Raw genomic sequence first — 16,937 nt, 5'->3', positions numbered from 1 at the left:
GTTGTATAATTAATGATGAAACGTAAAATTAAATAACTAACTAAAAATGTAAATTCAAAAAAAAAACTAAAAATGTGTAAAAAAAAATAACTAACTAAAAATGGAAATGAAATTTGCAAAAGAAAATAAATGAAATCGTTTTAAAAAAAAATGGAATCTGTTTTAAATGCACCATATGAAAAACCCATTTTGGTCATTTACACACCGAAAAGCAATTTTAACACAAAATATCCAAACAATATCTTTCATAAAAATCACTTCTATTATAAATGTATCCAAACATAAATCACTTTTCATTCAACTCACTTTTAACCATAATCAATTATATAAAATCAATTCAACCAAAATCAATTCCCGCCACCGCATAACCAAACACACGCAACACTTAAATTGTATACAACTCTTGATGTTCAAATATAAAATCAATTCAACCAAAATCAATTCCCGCCACCGCATAACCAAACACACGCAACACTTAAATTGTATACAACTCTTGATGTTCAAATTGAGTAAAATTGACTTCTAATCCATTACCTACCATTCTTGGGATTTTTTTTAATAACCTATTTTTGAAAGGAAAAAAATACAAAAGGGTAGAAAAATTAATACAACACAACACAAGCCACTGAAGCAAATCTTACACGTGAGGGGTTTAACATATTATTATGATTTTAATATACTTGGAAATGGTTCTTTAAAAAAAAAAAACTTGAAAATGTTTTTTTTTTTTTGCCAAATTAATTTGCTTCCAATGGAATTTGAACCTATACCTAAGGTTTTAAAGACCTTTATCCTATCTATTAGGCAATGTACGCTTTTTCGTTTTTCTTTCACTTTTCACAAAAAATTCGTGAAAAATGAAAGAGATCAAGGAGAGATAACATATTTTGTGTAGAAAATAAAAGGTTATTTTGATATCTTAGGTAGATTAAGACAAAAAGTTGTTATGTATAATTTTCTAGTCTCCTATTCTTCATTTTCAAGTCCTATGTATCGTTTTTAAATCAAACGGTACAACTAAAATTATGTTTTTCAGTCCCGCATTTGTTTAGCAAATCAAACAAATTTATGATGTCTAATTCTTACTACTACTTGTATTTGTGTTGATTGAGAAATTTCTTTCATACATAATGCTTTTTCTATTGATCATCTTGGTATTGAGTTTAGGATCATTCATACAATTGAGAAATTGGTTATTGAGTTTGAATATGAAGTGGTTTGTCATATTTATTATGAGCCTACGGACTGAAAGGAGTTCCTCTTTAGTTGGAGAGAGAAAGAAGGAGAAACATTAGCAATTATAGAAAATGGAATTGAAAGTACGTGAGTATTTTTTGGTGAACTTATGGATGGAAGAAAGAGAAATTTTCTCTTGATATTATAGCCAACCATTGTAGCATGCATATTCATTATAAATACTTCATTTTATTTCATTTTCTAATATTAGAGTGAAAAACCTTTTTTTGAGATACATATCCAAAAGAGAGTTTATCCACCATATTTGTTGGTGAGAGTTGTAATAATCATTTTGTATTGTTATTCATTTTAAACAGAAGATATACTTGTTGTTCCATTGTTATTGTTATTGTTATATTGTTATTATAGTGGGAAAAGTTTGATCCAGGGATAATCATTTATCCGCCGACCTTGTTTTAGGTGTTTGTTTTTGTGTTATCTTTCCCAACAAGTGATATCAGAGCTTCGGCTCACCACACATTTTAACTTTTATTATTACAATGGACGAGTCAACCTCTATGGGATCATCAACAATGATCAAGTTAACTTCTTCAAATTACTCCATTTGGAAACCCAGAATGGAAGACATACTCTATTGCAAAGAGTTGTATCAACCTTTGCAAGATGAGGGGACGAAGCCTACCGGAAAGTCTGATGATGACTGGAATGTCATGAACAGGAAAACTGTCGGATGTAACGCCCTATTTTATTATTTATTTATTTGATTGAGTTTAGAGTCTTTTTATAATTTAATTGATTTATTTGATGAGTGATATTTTTGTTGTGTATTGATATTTATTAGTAGCCCCTATTTTATTATTTAGTGGAGAAATATATTTAGTGGAAGAATATATTTAGTTGAGAAATATAATTATTTAGAATAAAGAGGCTTTGGGGCAGAATTGGAATTAAGAGAAAATAAATAGGTTAAGGTTTATATAAAAAGGAGAGCTAGAGTTAGAAAATTATATTACGTGCAAAACTGTTTTGGAGAAAGAGGAGAAACCTAGAGAAAGAGGAGAAACCTAGAGAAGAGAAGAGTCAGAGAAGAGAAGTATGTAGAATCCTTGCAATCAATCAATCTAAGGTAAGGGTGGGCCTAGCTTCTCTAATAATGGGTTTATAATTCTGAAATAGGGTTTAACATGTTTGTTGTTGTTTTATTTTGATGATTGGAGAGGTCACTAGTGCAGAAAACACTTTTTAAATCGGTTGAAAATGACTTTTTAAATCGGGTGAACATCCGATTTATAGGTGGCCGATTTAAAAAGTGGACTTGATTTTAAGTCTGCCCCCTTTACCCGATTTAAAAGCAATTAATTTAAATCGGTTGAACCGATCTAAAATCCTTTAATTTAAATCGGATGAAACGACTTAAAAAGGGTGAACTAAGATCATAAAAATTCTAGATTTTAAGTCTGTTCTTTGATCCGATTTAATAAACATAATTTAAATCTGTTCACCCCATTTAAAAACTCTCTCTACTTTTTTTTTTCCACGTTTACGGAGCAGTTTTTTTTCCACGATTACGGTGCAGTTTTTTTTCCCACGATTACGGTGCAGAATTTAATATAATAACTAAAAATTTCATAAACATAGCAGCTAATATGAAATATGATCAAATTTCATTACAAACCTGTCATTGTTACAGTATCAAACAAATCCATAGTTAAAATATAGAATTAAACAAAAGCTAAACAATGTTTCAAAGCATAGTTATTGACATAATTAAATTACATCAAGTCTTTCCAAAATCAAACTTCCACAACGTTCTTGAACTTTTGTCATTTCATCATCACTAAACGGAGTTTCGTCTCCAAAAATCTGGAAAAAAAGAAGTTAAGATAACATATTAGAATATGAAGTTAACTTTAAAAAAACATTAAGAAACACAAATAGTTGTAATATTTAGTTACACACCATATCCCATGAGTCGGTAATGCCAGCTGATACAATGTTCAGCATATGTATCATTATAAAGTAGCCACACTCATAATTGAATGGTTGTCTTTGGCACTACAATGAAATTATATTGAGTAAATATCATATATATAAAACTTATAATATTGTATGAATATAATTTTTAACTTACTTTGGGAATCTCCCATGTTGGCTTTCTCGCCTTTCTGACACCACTTAACTTGTTATACCCTTCTATAGCACTACAATAATAAAATACATTCATATATATAAATTGATGTGTAAAAAATCTTTATTAAATTACATCGAATTAGTTAAATATATATACTTACGAATTAACAATTTGCACAAGATTTTTATCTGGCTTCCAACCCATCGAACATAGGAAAACGACATTTTGTTTTTCTGGTTCAATAATAAGCAATTGCCAATGGCGACTACATTGGAAAGAAAAAAAAGATTTGTTAACTTTAGGGCTTTCTGATATATGTGATTAACTATAGAGAAATAATACTATGAACATCAAATACACTTACTTTTTCAGGTAAGGTGCAAAATAACAAGCTTTGTTAAGCTCGAACATCTTTGCGGTCATATGAGACTGAGAACTTTCTTCGTCATTTTCCGCGTGAATGAAAAATGGATCAACGAAACCATACACATCACTATTTCCCAACTGAGTACAGAGGCGTTCCATATACCTAAAATATTAGAAAACAATTCAAACTCTGAACATGTACAACGCAGCAAACAGAGACATTTTCTTTAATGATCTATCTACTTTAAAGCACATACAGAGGCATAAATAAGGGTGAAAATGAACTTACACCACCCATATTCGTAGAATCGTGAGGCATAAATCTTCTGTCTTTAGACACAACTCCATAATATCTCTTGTTGGGAGGTAAAAAAATTCATTCTCATTCAAATCGAACTTCACAGGATGTTTTAGATTCAATACCCTTAACATCAACTTTTCAATGCAGGATTTTTCAGGTTCTGACCTTTTGGATGGAAGATCATCTTTTGCTGTTTCTTTAACATCCTAAACAATTTAAGATAAAATATTAGTCAACATAATTAAAGACATACATAATGAAAAAATCCATAATATTGAATTAGTAACTTAACTAATATTTTGAAGAAAAAAAAAAGAGCAAAATATCTTAACAACCTAACCATCTTTGCTTACATAAACAAGCAGAATTCTGTCAGTTTTACTCATCGAATTTCACATAAAATGGCAAGCTGAAAAAATACAAACCCATAAGGCCACTGCCATAAAAAACCAGCAGGCACACAAGGCCAAAGCAGGAGCAAAACACGGCTACAGGAAGGACCCTATACATGAAAAACCCAAAACTAGGCCAACAGACCCTTCCTAAACCGAAACAGAAAAACAAAACCTGCACAAACAACCAGCAGATCCAAAAAAACAGAATATGAGACGTTCCAAAAAAACAAGCAGAATATGCCAGTGACAATACAATTGTACCGCATCACATCCCTAGATCACCACACACTAACTATGCATTCTCTCCTCTTAGAACAGCCAGCATACCCTTCCCCTTTTATCACCTAGTATTTACCAATTACAACTCATGAACCATGCGTATTAATCAAGCTATTTAAGCATTTCGCCGCAGTACCTAAGAAGACAAAACCACAGCCATAAACCACATTTATATACCAGAGAATTCATAGACAAAACAACAAATTATCAAACACAGCTGTCTGTTGCCTCTATCATTTTGATAATCACTTAAAGTACAAAACAAATTAATCACAAAAAAAAAGTTACACGGAAAAGGAGAAGGTCGAGGGACACAATGAATACCTTATTAGAAACTAGACGCATAAGTCTTTTTGGCCATTGAATGAAAGTGTTGAGGGCATCACCAACCTTTGTCACCTCATCTGTGGGCATGGGGACTTGAGCATTAGAATCTAACACTTTAGTTACTGCCACCCTCACCATACCATTTTCTAACAGCTTATTATGTATGGTTGGTCCCAACTTATATACATTTGCATATGCTACTATGTGTTGTTTATTATCAACATATAATTCACACTCTTCTGGGATGTCCTCATCATCATCCTCTGGTATAGGCGGCGCTGCAGAACAACTACCTTTTGTGCTTGCAGGTATATCGGTACTAGGAGAACATGTTGGGAAATTTGGGAAATGTTGAGAGAAAGCCGGAATAGATGATAAATCCCGCATCACTTGATCCCTGATCTCCTTAGTCAGGTCTGCTTTCATGCTCTCTATTTGTTTGCTATTTAAATATCTCCTTGTCAGGTTTGTTTTAAATGCCCTCCAACGTTCACCCGCATAGGATAGCCATTTGTCTTTCAATTTTGGAATATCATGAGTATCAGGAATATCCCATTGTTCCTGTGATATATAGCAGACAAAAGAGTTAGTGTATGGAAATAATATAATTAAGTGTTACAACTGACAATCATAAATAGTATTACCATGATATCTTCCCAGATCTTGTTTTTAACATCCTCGCTTACAAGATCCCAATGATCCACCAGAATACTGACTTTGCTTCTAGCAATGGAACCCACATGACTTTTGAATTTTTTTCTGTTTTCCCCTAAAGGCTTTTTGGTCCATTGATCGAAGTCAATTGGTATCTTTTCACCATTCAAACGTTTAAGCAAAAAATGTGCCATTCGCGTTGCACCTCTAACTCTCTTTTTGGTAGGCTGAGTAATTTTCTCAGTTTGTGGAGGACAAGATGAACTCACGAGTGTGTTGACTCCATTTTCGGTAGGTTGAGCGTTCATCTCACTTTGTGGAGGAGCAGATGAATTACCAATGACTCTATTCACCCTCTTATTGGCAGGCTGCATATTCTTCTTTTTGGCAGGTTGAGCATTCTTCTCGCTTTGTTGAGGAGCTGATTGATCGCCAATTTGTCTGTTCACTCTCTTTTTGGCAGGCTGAGTATTATTCTCTACGTGTTGAGGAGCTGATGAATCACCAGTTTGTCTATTCATCCTCTTTTTGGCAGGCTGAGCATTCTTATCGCTTTGTGGAGGAGCTGATGGATCACCCATGAGTCTGTAATATAAAAATATAATAATGGTCATTACCAATTTGAAAGTAAAAATATAATGAATAAAAATATAATGAATATTTATAAAATGAAAGTTACCAGATATGGTTAGAACTATTTTCTAAGATTTTTATGTTTGAATATTTTCCCATATCCCTTCATTATGATCATCACGAGTGGCATACTCATCGTCCACTATAGTTTCCTCTCCAAAAGTAGTTATCCCTTGCGAGAAAGAAGGAGTCTCAGAAATATCTAGGGAATCTTGACTATCATGCATGTTTTTACCTTGGAGAACCACTGACCACTTTTTGCTAGAGGGATCACGAACATAAAACACTTGTTTTGCTTGTGATGCAAGAATGAAGGGCTCATTTGTATAAGCTGCCTTTTCAAGGTCCACCAGTTTAGAACCAAATTCATCAGTTTTAACTCCACTGTTTATGGCAATCCACTTACATTTAAAAACAGGCACTTTAAATTTAATGAAATCGACATCCCAAATCTCATCAATGATCCCAAAGTAAGGTATGGATGCCATAACCGGATTTTGATCTTTTGAACTAGAGAAGTGCATGCCCTCAGCTACCACCATCACCCCACTGTTTTGAAATGCACTCTTGTCATCCTGAGTCTTTGTAGAGAATGAAAAATTATTGATATCATAACCAGTCCAAGTTATGACATCAAATTTAGGCTCCTCTGCTAGCCATTTTAATTGAACAGAAGCTGTATTGTCATTTAAAATGGTTTCTTTAAACCACTTTAGGAAAGTCTTGTTATGCTCGTTCAACAGCCATTTTTCATTCATTCTAGGATTTCTATCCTTGACAATGACTTTATGAGCAGCAAGGTAAGGTTGAACCTCGTCAGTGTTATTCAATATATACAAATGTGCTTGAAGTACTTCCTCACGCCCCATGGCTTTAAGTTTTAAACCTCGACCCTTACCTGCACATCTTCCCTCATGACGAGACTTTGGAATTCCTATTGCTGCTGCGTCTGACATATAGTCAGAAGACCACTCAATGGCTTCTTCTGCAATGTATCTTTCAATAATAGATGCTTCTGGACGGCGTTGATTCTTCACATACCCTTTCAAAATTTTCATGTATCGTTCAACTGGATACATCCATCTCAAATAAACAGGACCACATATCCTAATCTCTCTCACTAGATGAACAATTAAGTGAACCATGATGTCAAAAAATGAAGGAGGAAAATACATCTCAAGTTGGCACAAGATAATTGCACCCTCATTTTCCAATTCATCTAATTTTTTAGGATCTATAACCTTGCTACAAATAGCATTGAAGAATAAGCACAACCTAGTTAAGACATCTCTAACTTTTTTCGGCAGTATGCCACGAATAGCCACCGGTATGAATTGTTGCACCAACATATGGCAATCATGAGATTTCAATCCAATTAGTTTCGAATCTTTCAAAGAGACAAGACTCTTCACATTTGAACAGTAACCTTGTGGCACTTTTATATTATGCAAACACTCACAGAAGCTTTTTCTCTCATTTTTTGACAAAGTGTAACAAGCTGGAGGCAAATAAGTTTGTTTACCGTCTGGCCGTGGAGCTAATTGTTGTCTTATACCCATCTCAAGCATATCTAGACGAGCATTCACACCATCTTTTGTTTTTCCATTAATGTTGAGAAGTGTTCCAACTACACTATCACAAACATTTTTTTCAACATGCATCACATCGATACAATGTCTAACATCTAGTCTAGACCAGTAAGGAAGATCAAAAAACACAGACCTCTTCTTCCATATATTTTTCTCAACAGACTTTTTTTCTTTCTTCCCTAATGTAACATTGACACCTTTCAACTGTTTAAAAACTTGTCTTCCAGTTAATGCTTTCGGAGCAATTTTCCATTCTGGGTGTCCATTAAAAGCTTTTCTCAACCTACGATATGGGTGATTCAGTTTGAGAAATCTCCTATGTCCAAGGTAAATTGTCTTCCTTCCATGTTTCAATTGGTGGTAGCAAGTGTGTTTTTCACATATAGGACATGCTTTATGTCCCTTAACACTATAACCGGACAAGTTCCCATATGCAGGAAAATCATTGATGGTGCAAAATAACATTGCACGCATCTTGAAATAATCACGAGAATGGGCATCAAACACATCAACTCCTTCCTCCCAAAGTAATTTTAAGTCTTCAATCAATGGCTTGAGATAAACATCTATGTCATTTCCTGGTTGCTTAGGGCCTGAAATCATCATGGATAACATAATGTACTTGCGCTTCATGCAAATTGAAGGAGGCAGATTGTAGATAACTAGGAGAACGGGCCATGAACTATGGTTACTACTTAAGTTTCCAAACGGATTCATTCCATCTGTAGCAAGTCCAAGCCTAAGGTTTCTTTTCTCTTTCCCGAATTCTGGATATAAGTCATCAATTTTCTTCCATTGCAAAGAATCAGCCGGATGACGAAGATACCCATCACGTTTCCTCTCATCTGCATGCCATATTAAATTTTTTGCATCACTTGCATTAGCAAACAATCGCTTAAGTCTTGGAATTATTGGTAGATACCATAACACCTTCGCAGGAGGACGCTTTGAGCTATCATCACAATCGAAATCATTGTCCTTCACTTTGTAGCGTGATAGCCCACACCTAGGACACTTCTTCAATGTTTCAAACTCATTTCGGTACAATATACAATCATTTGGGCAAGCATGTATTTTCTTATACTCCATACCCATCGGACACAATATCTTCTTAGCCGCATAGTTACGATTGGGCAATGTGTTACCTTCCGGCAGCATTTCTTTCAACAGCTCAAGCAATTCAGTGAAGCTTTTATCTGTCCATCCATGTCTTGCTTTCAAGTTGAACAATCTCAGCACCGCAGCCAACAGTGACATGTTTGTGCACCCCGGATACAAAGGCTCTTCTTTGTCACGGCGCAAATTGTCGTACACATGCGCTTGTTGAAAAGACTCTTGGCCGATATCACGAATCATTTCCTCTAGCTGATAACCATCCATATCAACATCGACTTCCTTTCTTTTTGACCCACTTAAATTGTTTGCCGATTCACCATGCCATATCCATTTGGTATAATTTTGGCAAATCCCGTGACAAATAAGATGCTCTATTATTAGCTCGAAATGGAATGGGCCTCCGTTGAAACATTCAACACAAGGACAATAAAATCTTCCATTATTCTCAGGAAGTTTTTCAAAAGCAAATTGTATAAACTCTTCCACTCCTTTCCTATACTCTTCACTAGCGCGGTTAGCACTCATCCAACTACGATCCATAACTACCCACTGAAAAAACCTACATCCACAAAGACTACATTAAGGTGCTTACTTAGACTAACATAGTTAAAGAGCAGATAATGAAGGTATTCACTATGTTCTAGGAAAGGAGAGGAGACAGAAAGTTAAGAATAGCTAGTAAAGAGCAGTTTAATGTGAAAGTGACTCACGTAAGTCACTGGTGCAGCAACTCACATTAGACACTATAATTGTGGCGGGGATATTTGAATACAAAATCATACAGACGACTATCCTTGTCACTTCATGTATGTAATGACATCTTGAAAACAATAAGTGATTGATGTCTTTGTTGGATGATATTTGTAACATTATGTAATTTCTATAATTGCGTTCCATGTTAGGAATCTAGCAATTAAATTAATGACTGAAGAGTTCAATGTCGCAATTAACTTAATGGTGGAACACCGAGTACACACTAAAACCCCAAGAACCGGAAAAATAATCCCACCTCCCACCTAGTCCTGAAGCTAAAATATACAAGGGGTAAAAATATATCAGTAACCAAATTGGTTTTAATAGAACACTAAAATCCATATAAGCATACTATTAATTCAAACACTAGCTCCCAAACCAAAAGTAAGGCGCTGACAGCACAACATCAATGAACTAGAAAAACAAACCAAATTAGCTTAATTCATAATTTCTCCAGTTTCATAAATAAGCAATCCACTAAGTCAAAAATCACATGCTAAAGAAGATGCAAAGGGAAGGAGAAGGAATGAACCTGAAATTTGTTCGGATGTGGCACGACGACGACAACAAAATACGATTTTGCGGCGACGACAACGGAACACGATTTCAAGGAGGCTGTGAGATTTAGCACAAACCAGCTGCAATATAAAATGGATCTTTTTAAAAAAGTTAAAGCCAAAAATTCAACTTATGATTCTAAACATTGCATGATGACATTTCTTATGACAAAAATATTAAAACAATTTCCAACTCAACAAAACCTCCCAAACAATTAAAAATTAAAAGATTGAAGGTTCCTTTACATATTAGTGTAACTATGTTTTCTTAACAAATAAAGAATAAAATAATAATTCAAACTCAAAGTTCTCTAGAAAAACTCTGCTATATTTCCTTTGTATTATGGACTCTGACAATTAAGGGCGTCTACATGCTTCCTAACAAAGGCACATTTTTTATTCTACATGCTTCCATGTGGGGTTCAATATTCTGACCATCCACACATAGCATGATGACATTAACTTTGTTTTCATAACAAATAAAGAATATACGTTGCATGATGACATTGGCTATGTTTCTTCCTAACCATTTTTTGATTAAACATCTAACGTATAATAACTCTAAACCTTCCCTTTGACACACCATTTATGTGAATTTTTTTAACTAATTTGATTAATTGCTTTAATGACAAACCTAACTCTTTAATTGTAGACCAAATTCATGGTTCTATAAATTGGAGTGAATTTAGTTGATTGAATTTCACACAACAAATTATTGAGTTAAAAGTACGTGCATACTTAGTAGAAAAACGATTTCAATCTTAGTTTTGATGATGTTCTTGATATCAGTTCCAAATGCATCGACGAGGAAAGAACCTAAAAGTACAGTCGATTCTGTCCCCAACTTTCCGTTACATGGAACTGCAGAATAGATATATCAAAAACTAAAGCCTACAATTCTTTCGGGTAGGAGAACCCTAGTTTTTGATATATCTATTCCGCAGTTTAAAGTAAAGAAACAACACCAAAAGCAGTCGGAGACTGATATCAATATCAGTCACTTTGCTTGTTGGCTTATAGATATTTCTTACTTTCTCATAACTCATAACCATAGAAGAATTTGAATCAAATTTATATATAACATTTTTTGTGCTATAGTAAAGAATTGCCTTCAACTCTTTTGTGGACTTAGTTTTTTCTTGCTTGAGGTTTGTGGCTATAGTTATATATTTATACTCATTTCCAGCTTCCAATCACTAATAAATTTGTACTGGTTCAGCATTATGACAGGCGCGGCCAATATGAGACTTCTCTTTCTAAAATCGACGAGGCTATAGAGACACACCTACACCTACCGTCATTGAACTATATTCTATCAAGGTTTGTTCAGACTTATGAGCACCACTCTACTTGTTACTGGATTGGTTGATCTTTTTCTCGTCCTTCCGTTATATTATAAAGCTTCATATTATTGTAGTTAAGAGAATACTACTACAGATTAAATGGCTCTTAACTATTGTTTGGCTGATTAACTTTTCGAATATCTATGATACATAATTTGTGCAGAATTAAACCCTCGTTCATTGTTAGTATTAGACATTTAGTCAGCACAATATTGTTGAAATAGCTGCTGAGAAAGAATTGAAAAACGAAAATCACACAGTGGGATCAAAGAAAACACAATTGAAGTTAGTTGAAAAGAATTTCAGAACAAAAAAAAAACAAAAATCTAATTTCAGAACAAAAAAAAACGAAAATATAAAAAAAAAACGAAAATCATATTTCAGAACATGATTGAAGCAAGTTAATAATTTTTACATCATGACAACCGCTTCCCTTTCCTCTATCCCAATCCGCAAACAAATTCTAACAAACATCAAAGATTCAACCTAGATCTACAAGCTTCCCAAACGGTTTTTCCACAAATAAAACTCTCACAAAACATCATGAACGCAACGGAACTAACAGATTGGAAAGTGTGCGAAAATGTTACCTCTTATACAAATCGGAGATAGCAAAACTCGCGACGGGAAAAACTTCAATCTTCTCTGCTTATTCACTTCATTCTTCTTCTGCTTCACTGGATCGTTTGTTGATTCGAATAAAGGAAAAGGCGGTTCCGTTTCTTCTCTTTCACGCTCGATCTGGACTCGGCTTTGCTTCGTTTCTGGTACAGGATGAGTTCTTGCGATGAACACGAACAGGAAAAGAGACGGTGAAGAAGCAATTAGGGTTTCAGGTGATTTGGGTTTCACGATTGGGTTTCAGAGTGATTGAATTCAATTGGATTTCATGGTTATTGAGTTCGATTGAAATTTGGAGTTGTACGATGGAGAAGAAAGAATGGAAAAGGGAATTTTTTGGAGAGAGAAATTTTTGTTGCTTTTATGAGTTTGGCGCTTTTGGTGAGGGGAAAATTTTGGTGAGAGCCATTTTAGATTTTCAATTGCCGCTTTACATTTGGTTTTGGAACTATGTAGTTTGGCTTATATTACTTTTAATAAATAGTTTTTTTAAATTGGGTCAAACAATCTAATATCATTTGAAGTTAAAAGCTTTCCTTACACCTAACTTTTTAAGTCATGTGGATAGCCTCCAATTTAAATTCCTTGATTTAGTAAGTGTTTTTTGTACTAGTGGGTTAGAGTTTTGAAAAGAAGTTAGGGTTTTGAATTGCAAATTAATTGATGAAATTCATGCTCCAATTGTAGTGATATGTTTGGGAATCTTCCATGAGAGGCTGTTGCGAGAAAGATCTAGTGCTTCAAGGTTTAAAAGCTTCCCTAAGGAAGACGGAATGCTGCCAATAATTATTTGACAATAATTATTTTTGTTTTGTCTATTATTTAATCAAAACTATGTGCTGTTTAAAAGCTTCCCTAAGGAAGACGGGATGCTGTTTGCTATATTCTCGATGAACTTTTTCTTTCTCTTTTCTCTTCTTTTCGAGAGAGAGAGAGAAAGAGAGTGAATATAGAGAGAGAAAGAGTGAGAATAAAGAAAGGATTTAGGTGTGTTTATAAGAAATTTTTTTTACTGCCCTACTTTATGTCAAAAAACACAAAAATGCCCTACTTTTTTGGAAAATTGCAGAACTACCCTACTTTTTCAGGTGTCTCTGGTACCACTCCACTTGGAGTTGCGGGGTACCCTAAAAAGTGACAAAAATTTTGTCTTTATTGTACCCCTCTACTCCAAGTTGCGGGGTACTTTCCTATTTTTTTTTTAATTTTTTTACTACCACGCAAGTCCATCTTGCGTCCTATTTATGGGTTTTTTTTTCCCAGTACCTTAAGGCTTTGTTTGCGAGTTTGGAGGGGAGGGGAAGGGAAGGTTTTGAGGGGTGGAAAATATGAGGGAAAATGGAGAAATCTTTCAAAAATTTTAAAAGAGTAGTTTTTTAGAGAATGATAAATTAATGCATATGATTACTATATTTTTAATTTTTAAAATAAGATAACAACATAGATTAAATTTGAAGAACTCATATAAACCCCCCAAAACCCTCCTCCAATACAATCTTTTAAATTTGAGGGTTTAGTATTATGAAGAAAAGTTAACCCGCCAAAGCCCCCCCCCCCCCCCCCCCCCCCCCCCCCCCCCCCCCCCCCCCCATTTTCCTCTATTACTTCCACTTGCTCATTCCTTTTTTCCCAAGCCTTCCCCTCCCCCTCCAAACTCGCAAACAAAGCCTAATGCAAGAGACATTGGTTGTGTTGAAGTCCATGGCAAAGAAGCACAAAATAAAAGGCTACTATAAGCTTAATAAAGCTGATTTGGTTGAAGAATTAGTTAAGCAATTCAGTAGCCGTTGAACTTACCATCGTCGGGATTAATAGTGGTAGCTCATTTTGTCATGTTTTCTAGGCATCATTTTTTTGGTTAGGTAAGGTGCTTCCATGGAATTTGATTTAGGTTTCTAACATAGTTGTTGAAAATGTGTTGGCAAGCTAAAATGAATCTTGTGACAAGATTTTGTTCAACCTATTGATAGAATACTTTTTTTCCTTTTGTATATGAAAGAAGGTGCATATTTTCTTCCTTACAGAGTTACTGCAACTTTGTGTCACATTGATCTGCTCTGTGATCCAATATCATGATACAATTCAAAACACAATAAACAACTGAACATTTCTTGCTGAATAAGTTTTTGTGGTTTGAATGAAGACTAAATAAGATCAAGCTTGTCAATCTTCCCCAAAATTTTAGACATTCACTCCCGTTCAACACACAATAAATTAATCGTGAAAGAATACCGGTTAAAAATGATTATAATTTAACTACACTTCGGTCTAGCATAAATGGTTGGTGTGAGTGTTGTAAACCAAAAATACCATAGATGTCAGTAAAAATACCATTCTCTTTCTTTCATCTTTACACTTTTCTTAATCTGTGTGAAATAGTCAAGTAGGTCAAGTATTGAGGGACGGAGGGAGATTCAAAAACATCTATAATGTCCATTTCTTAATGTTAGTTGTATTTTTGTTGATTGAGCAATTCCTTTCATACTTAATGCTTTTTTTATTGATCATCTTGGTATTGAGTATAGGATTATTCACACAATTGAGAAAGAGTAATGCTATATGGTACGGTTAAATTTGCTTACGAAAATTAACGAATGCATAGCAGTTCAATTTTAAAAGAAGAAAAACTGGTTTAGTTTGTTGGAAGGCACACAAATCATGGGGTGGTGGCTAATGAAAAGTTTAGCAGTCACCACGTGGAGGATTGAAAATACTCCATTTACACAATTGCTGTTGACACATTGCATAAGGCTGTGTCACACATGTAAAATACGATTTTGCCCCCTCGGCAGTTAATTGCCGAGGAATTCAAAATTCGGCTGCAGTTAACTGCCGAGGAAATGTTGGAATATTTTATTATTTATTATATTCCAATATCATTATGTGGGCAAATATCGTAACAATAATTATATTAGCTGTTTATCAATTGTGCGCCTTAGTTGATTAGTGATCAAATTAAGTAATAAGGCTATTAGATTTCTAATTGGATAATTAATTAAATATTTAATTGGTTGATATGGACTCAATGAGTGGATGTCCGGATGGCCCATTAACGGAATAATGGGAAACCCTAATGGCCATCCAATATAAAAGAGGCTATGGTCCCAATACACCGTACATGGCAAACTCTCTCTTCTCCCCATCTGAAGAGAACTTGAGGCATAAAGGTACCGGTTGAGGAAGAACCAAATCAGCCACCGCTAACCGTGTTGATGTTGATGTTTGTTTCAGATCACCTCCTCTCTTTATCATTGTTGTCGAGAGGGTTGGCGCCATCAAAGCTTCAATCCAGATCACCTCCTCTCTTTATCGTTGTTGTTGAGAGGGTTGGCGCCATCAAAGCTTTAATCCAGGTATTCCTAATACCCTAATTCTTAATATCTTTGATAAATCAAACATGTCGTAGATCCGTTCATATTCATGTTCATTGTTTTGTCTTGCTTCCGCTGTTGATTCATAATTGTTGAACATGTTTTTTATGAAATCTGTTATAATTAAGACCTAAATTTCCAACAAGTGGTATGAGAGCGGTCTTCATGTTTGATTTATTTGGGTTGATTGTTTATCCATGTATGTTTCTTAATTCTTGTTTCGGTTAATTATATGAACCCTAACTTTTTAATTTGGGGTTATTATTTTCAAGAGTAACCGAAACATATAATTTTAGGGTTATTGCTACTAGAACCTATTAAGATTTTCTTTTGGAGTTTTCGTTTATAAATTGCAATTTTTCGGTTCATGAAATTGAAGTTGTGTATGTATTTCTTTTGAAATATTAAATCCTTCAATTGGTTTCATGTTACATTTTTTTTATTAATAGTGTGATACACAAATCAAACAATTTGGGGTTATTTTTCTTCTGTTTTTTTTTTTGGGATTGATCGATAATTGTCTGCATTCGATTTGGTCGAGATCACTTTTATGTGAAAGTCTGGAATTTTTTTTTTTTTTTGTTCTGTTTTCCCATTAGGTGACTTTCGTTTATTTGACCTTATATCAATTCTGGTTTTCTTTTGAACTAAAGATATATACTTGTTTAAGGCATATGGCTCCAACGATTAAAAGTGTTCTCCAAAATTGATTGGCCGTGATTGAAATTATATAATCTCCGTACGATCCTGCTTTCTACAAGTTTTTTGAATTTTCAGTTTTTGGGTCGTAAAGTCTTTGTAACATCAAAATTTGTTTTCTTGTGGGTACAGTAAATTGTTTTCACTTATACATTATTCATGTATATTTATAAAGTCTTTTAATCAATATTTATTATTGCCGGACGTGAATGCATTATGGTTTACATAATACCCATTATTCATGTGTATGTGAATGTTACAATTTGATTGATATTTAAGAAGTTTTGAATTAATAAAGAACTTGGATATTGATTTAATTTACATTTTATTCGAGTGCTTTTCAAATTTTCAAATCAAATATATAGGTTCAACTTGTTTATATTGTATTGTTATATCTATTCGGTCTTTGATATATCAAATACAAATATATTGTTAATAAATAAGTATTTAGTTTTGATTTGTTTTGAAAATTTGATTTGAGATGATTTTCAAAATTGTTATCATATTTTGCATCTTAATTTCTATTTGAAATTAGTTTTGATTCACAAAGATTTTGTACATAGAGTTTATTTTGAGAAGTAGACAAATAAAGAGTTAATATATAT

General features: G+C 33.9%; 2 protein-coding genes across 4 annotated transcripts; both read right to left on the bottom strand.

Annotated features, from left to right (window-relative positions):
- Nucleotides 1-2,821: 2,821 nt before the first annotated feature.
- On the bottom strand, nt 2,822-12,266 carry LOC146943861 (uncharacterized). Of its 3 annotated transcripts, XM_085742159.1 has the most exons (9): nt 12,232-12,266; nt 10,274-10,379; nt 4,994-5,073; nt 3,984-4,201; nt 3,693-3,857; nt 3,489-3,593; nt 3,329-3,398; nt 3,157-3,252; nt 2,822-3,060 (listed from the first exon to the last, which is right to left on the bottom strand). In XM_085742159.1, exons 3-9 carry the CDS (start codon nt 5,012-5,014, stop codon nt 2,965-2,967), a joined length of 771 nt encoding a protein of 256 aa, XP_085598285.1. In that variant the 5' UTR covers nt 5,015-5,073; nt 10,274-10,379; nt 12,232-12,266; the 3' UTR covers nt 2,822-2,964. The 3 variants fall into 3 exon arrangements, with proteins under 3 accessions (XP_085598285.1, XP_085598287.1, XP_085598286.1); XM_085742161.1 differs by lacking the exon at nt 4,994-5,073 and having other exon boundaries at nt 12,232-12,257; XM_085742160.1 differs by lacking the exons at nt 4,994-5,073; nt 10,274-10,379; nt 12,232-12,266 and adding an exon at nt 4,421-4,805.
- Nucleotides 6,361-10,379, bottom strand: LOC146943862 (uncharacterized). The gene is made up of 3 exons (XM_085747742.1): nt 10,274-10,379; nt 9,128-9,547; nt 6,361-8,824 (listed from the first exon to the last, which is right to left on the bottom strand). Exons 2-3 carry the CDS (start codon nt 9,526-9,528, stop codon nt 6,361-6,363), a joined length of 2,865 nt encoding a protein of 954 aa, XP_085603868.1. The 5' UTR covers nt 9,529-9,547; nt 10,274-10,379.
- Nucleotides 12,267-16,937: the final 4,671 nt, after the last annotated feature.

This window comes from Medicago sativa, chromosome 2 (genome assembly GCF_051527215.1).
Source record: "Medicago sativa cultivar Bolivia chromosome 2, Bolivia_mono, whole genome shotgun sequence".
Lineage (NCBI taxonomy): Eukaryota > Viridiplantae > Streptophyta > Magnoliopsida > Fabales > Fabaceae > Medicago > Medicago sativa.
The sequence above is the reverse complement of the archived record's forward strand: the minus strand, read 5'-3'. Positions and strand labels throughout refer to the sequence as shown.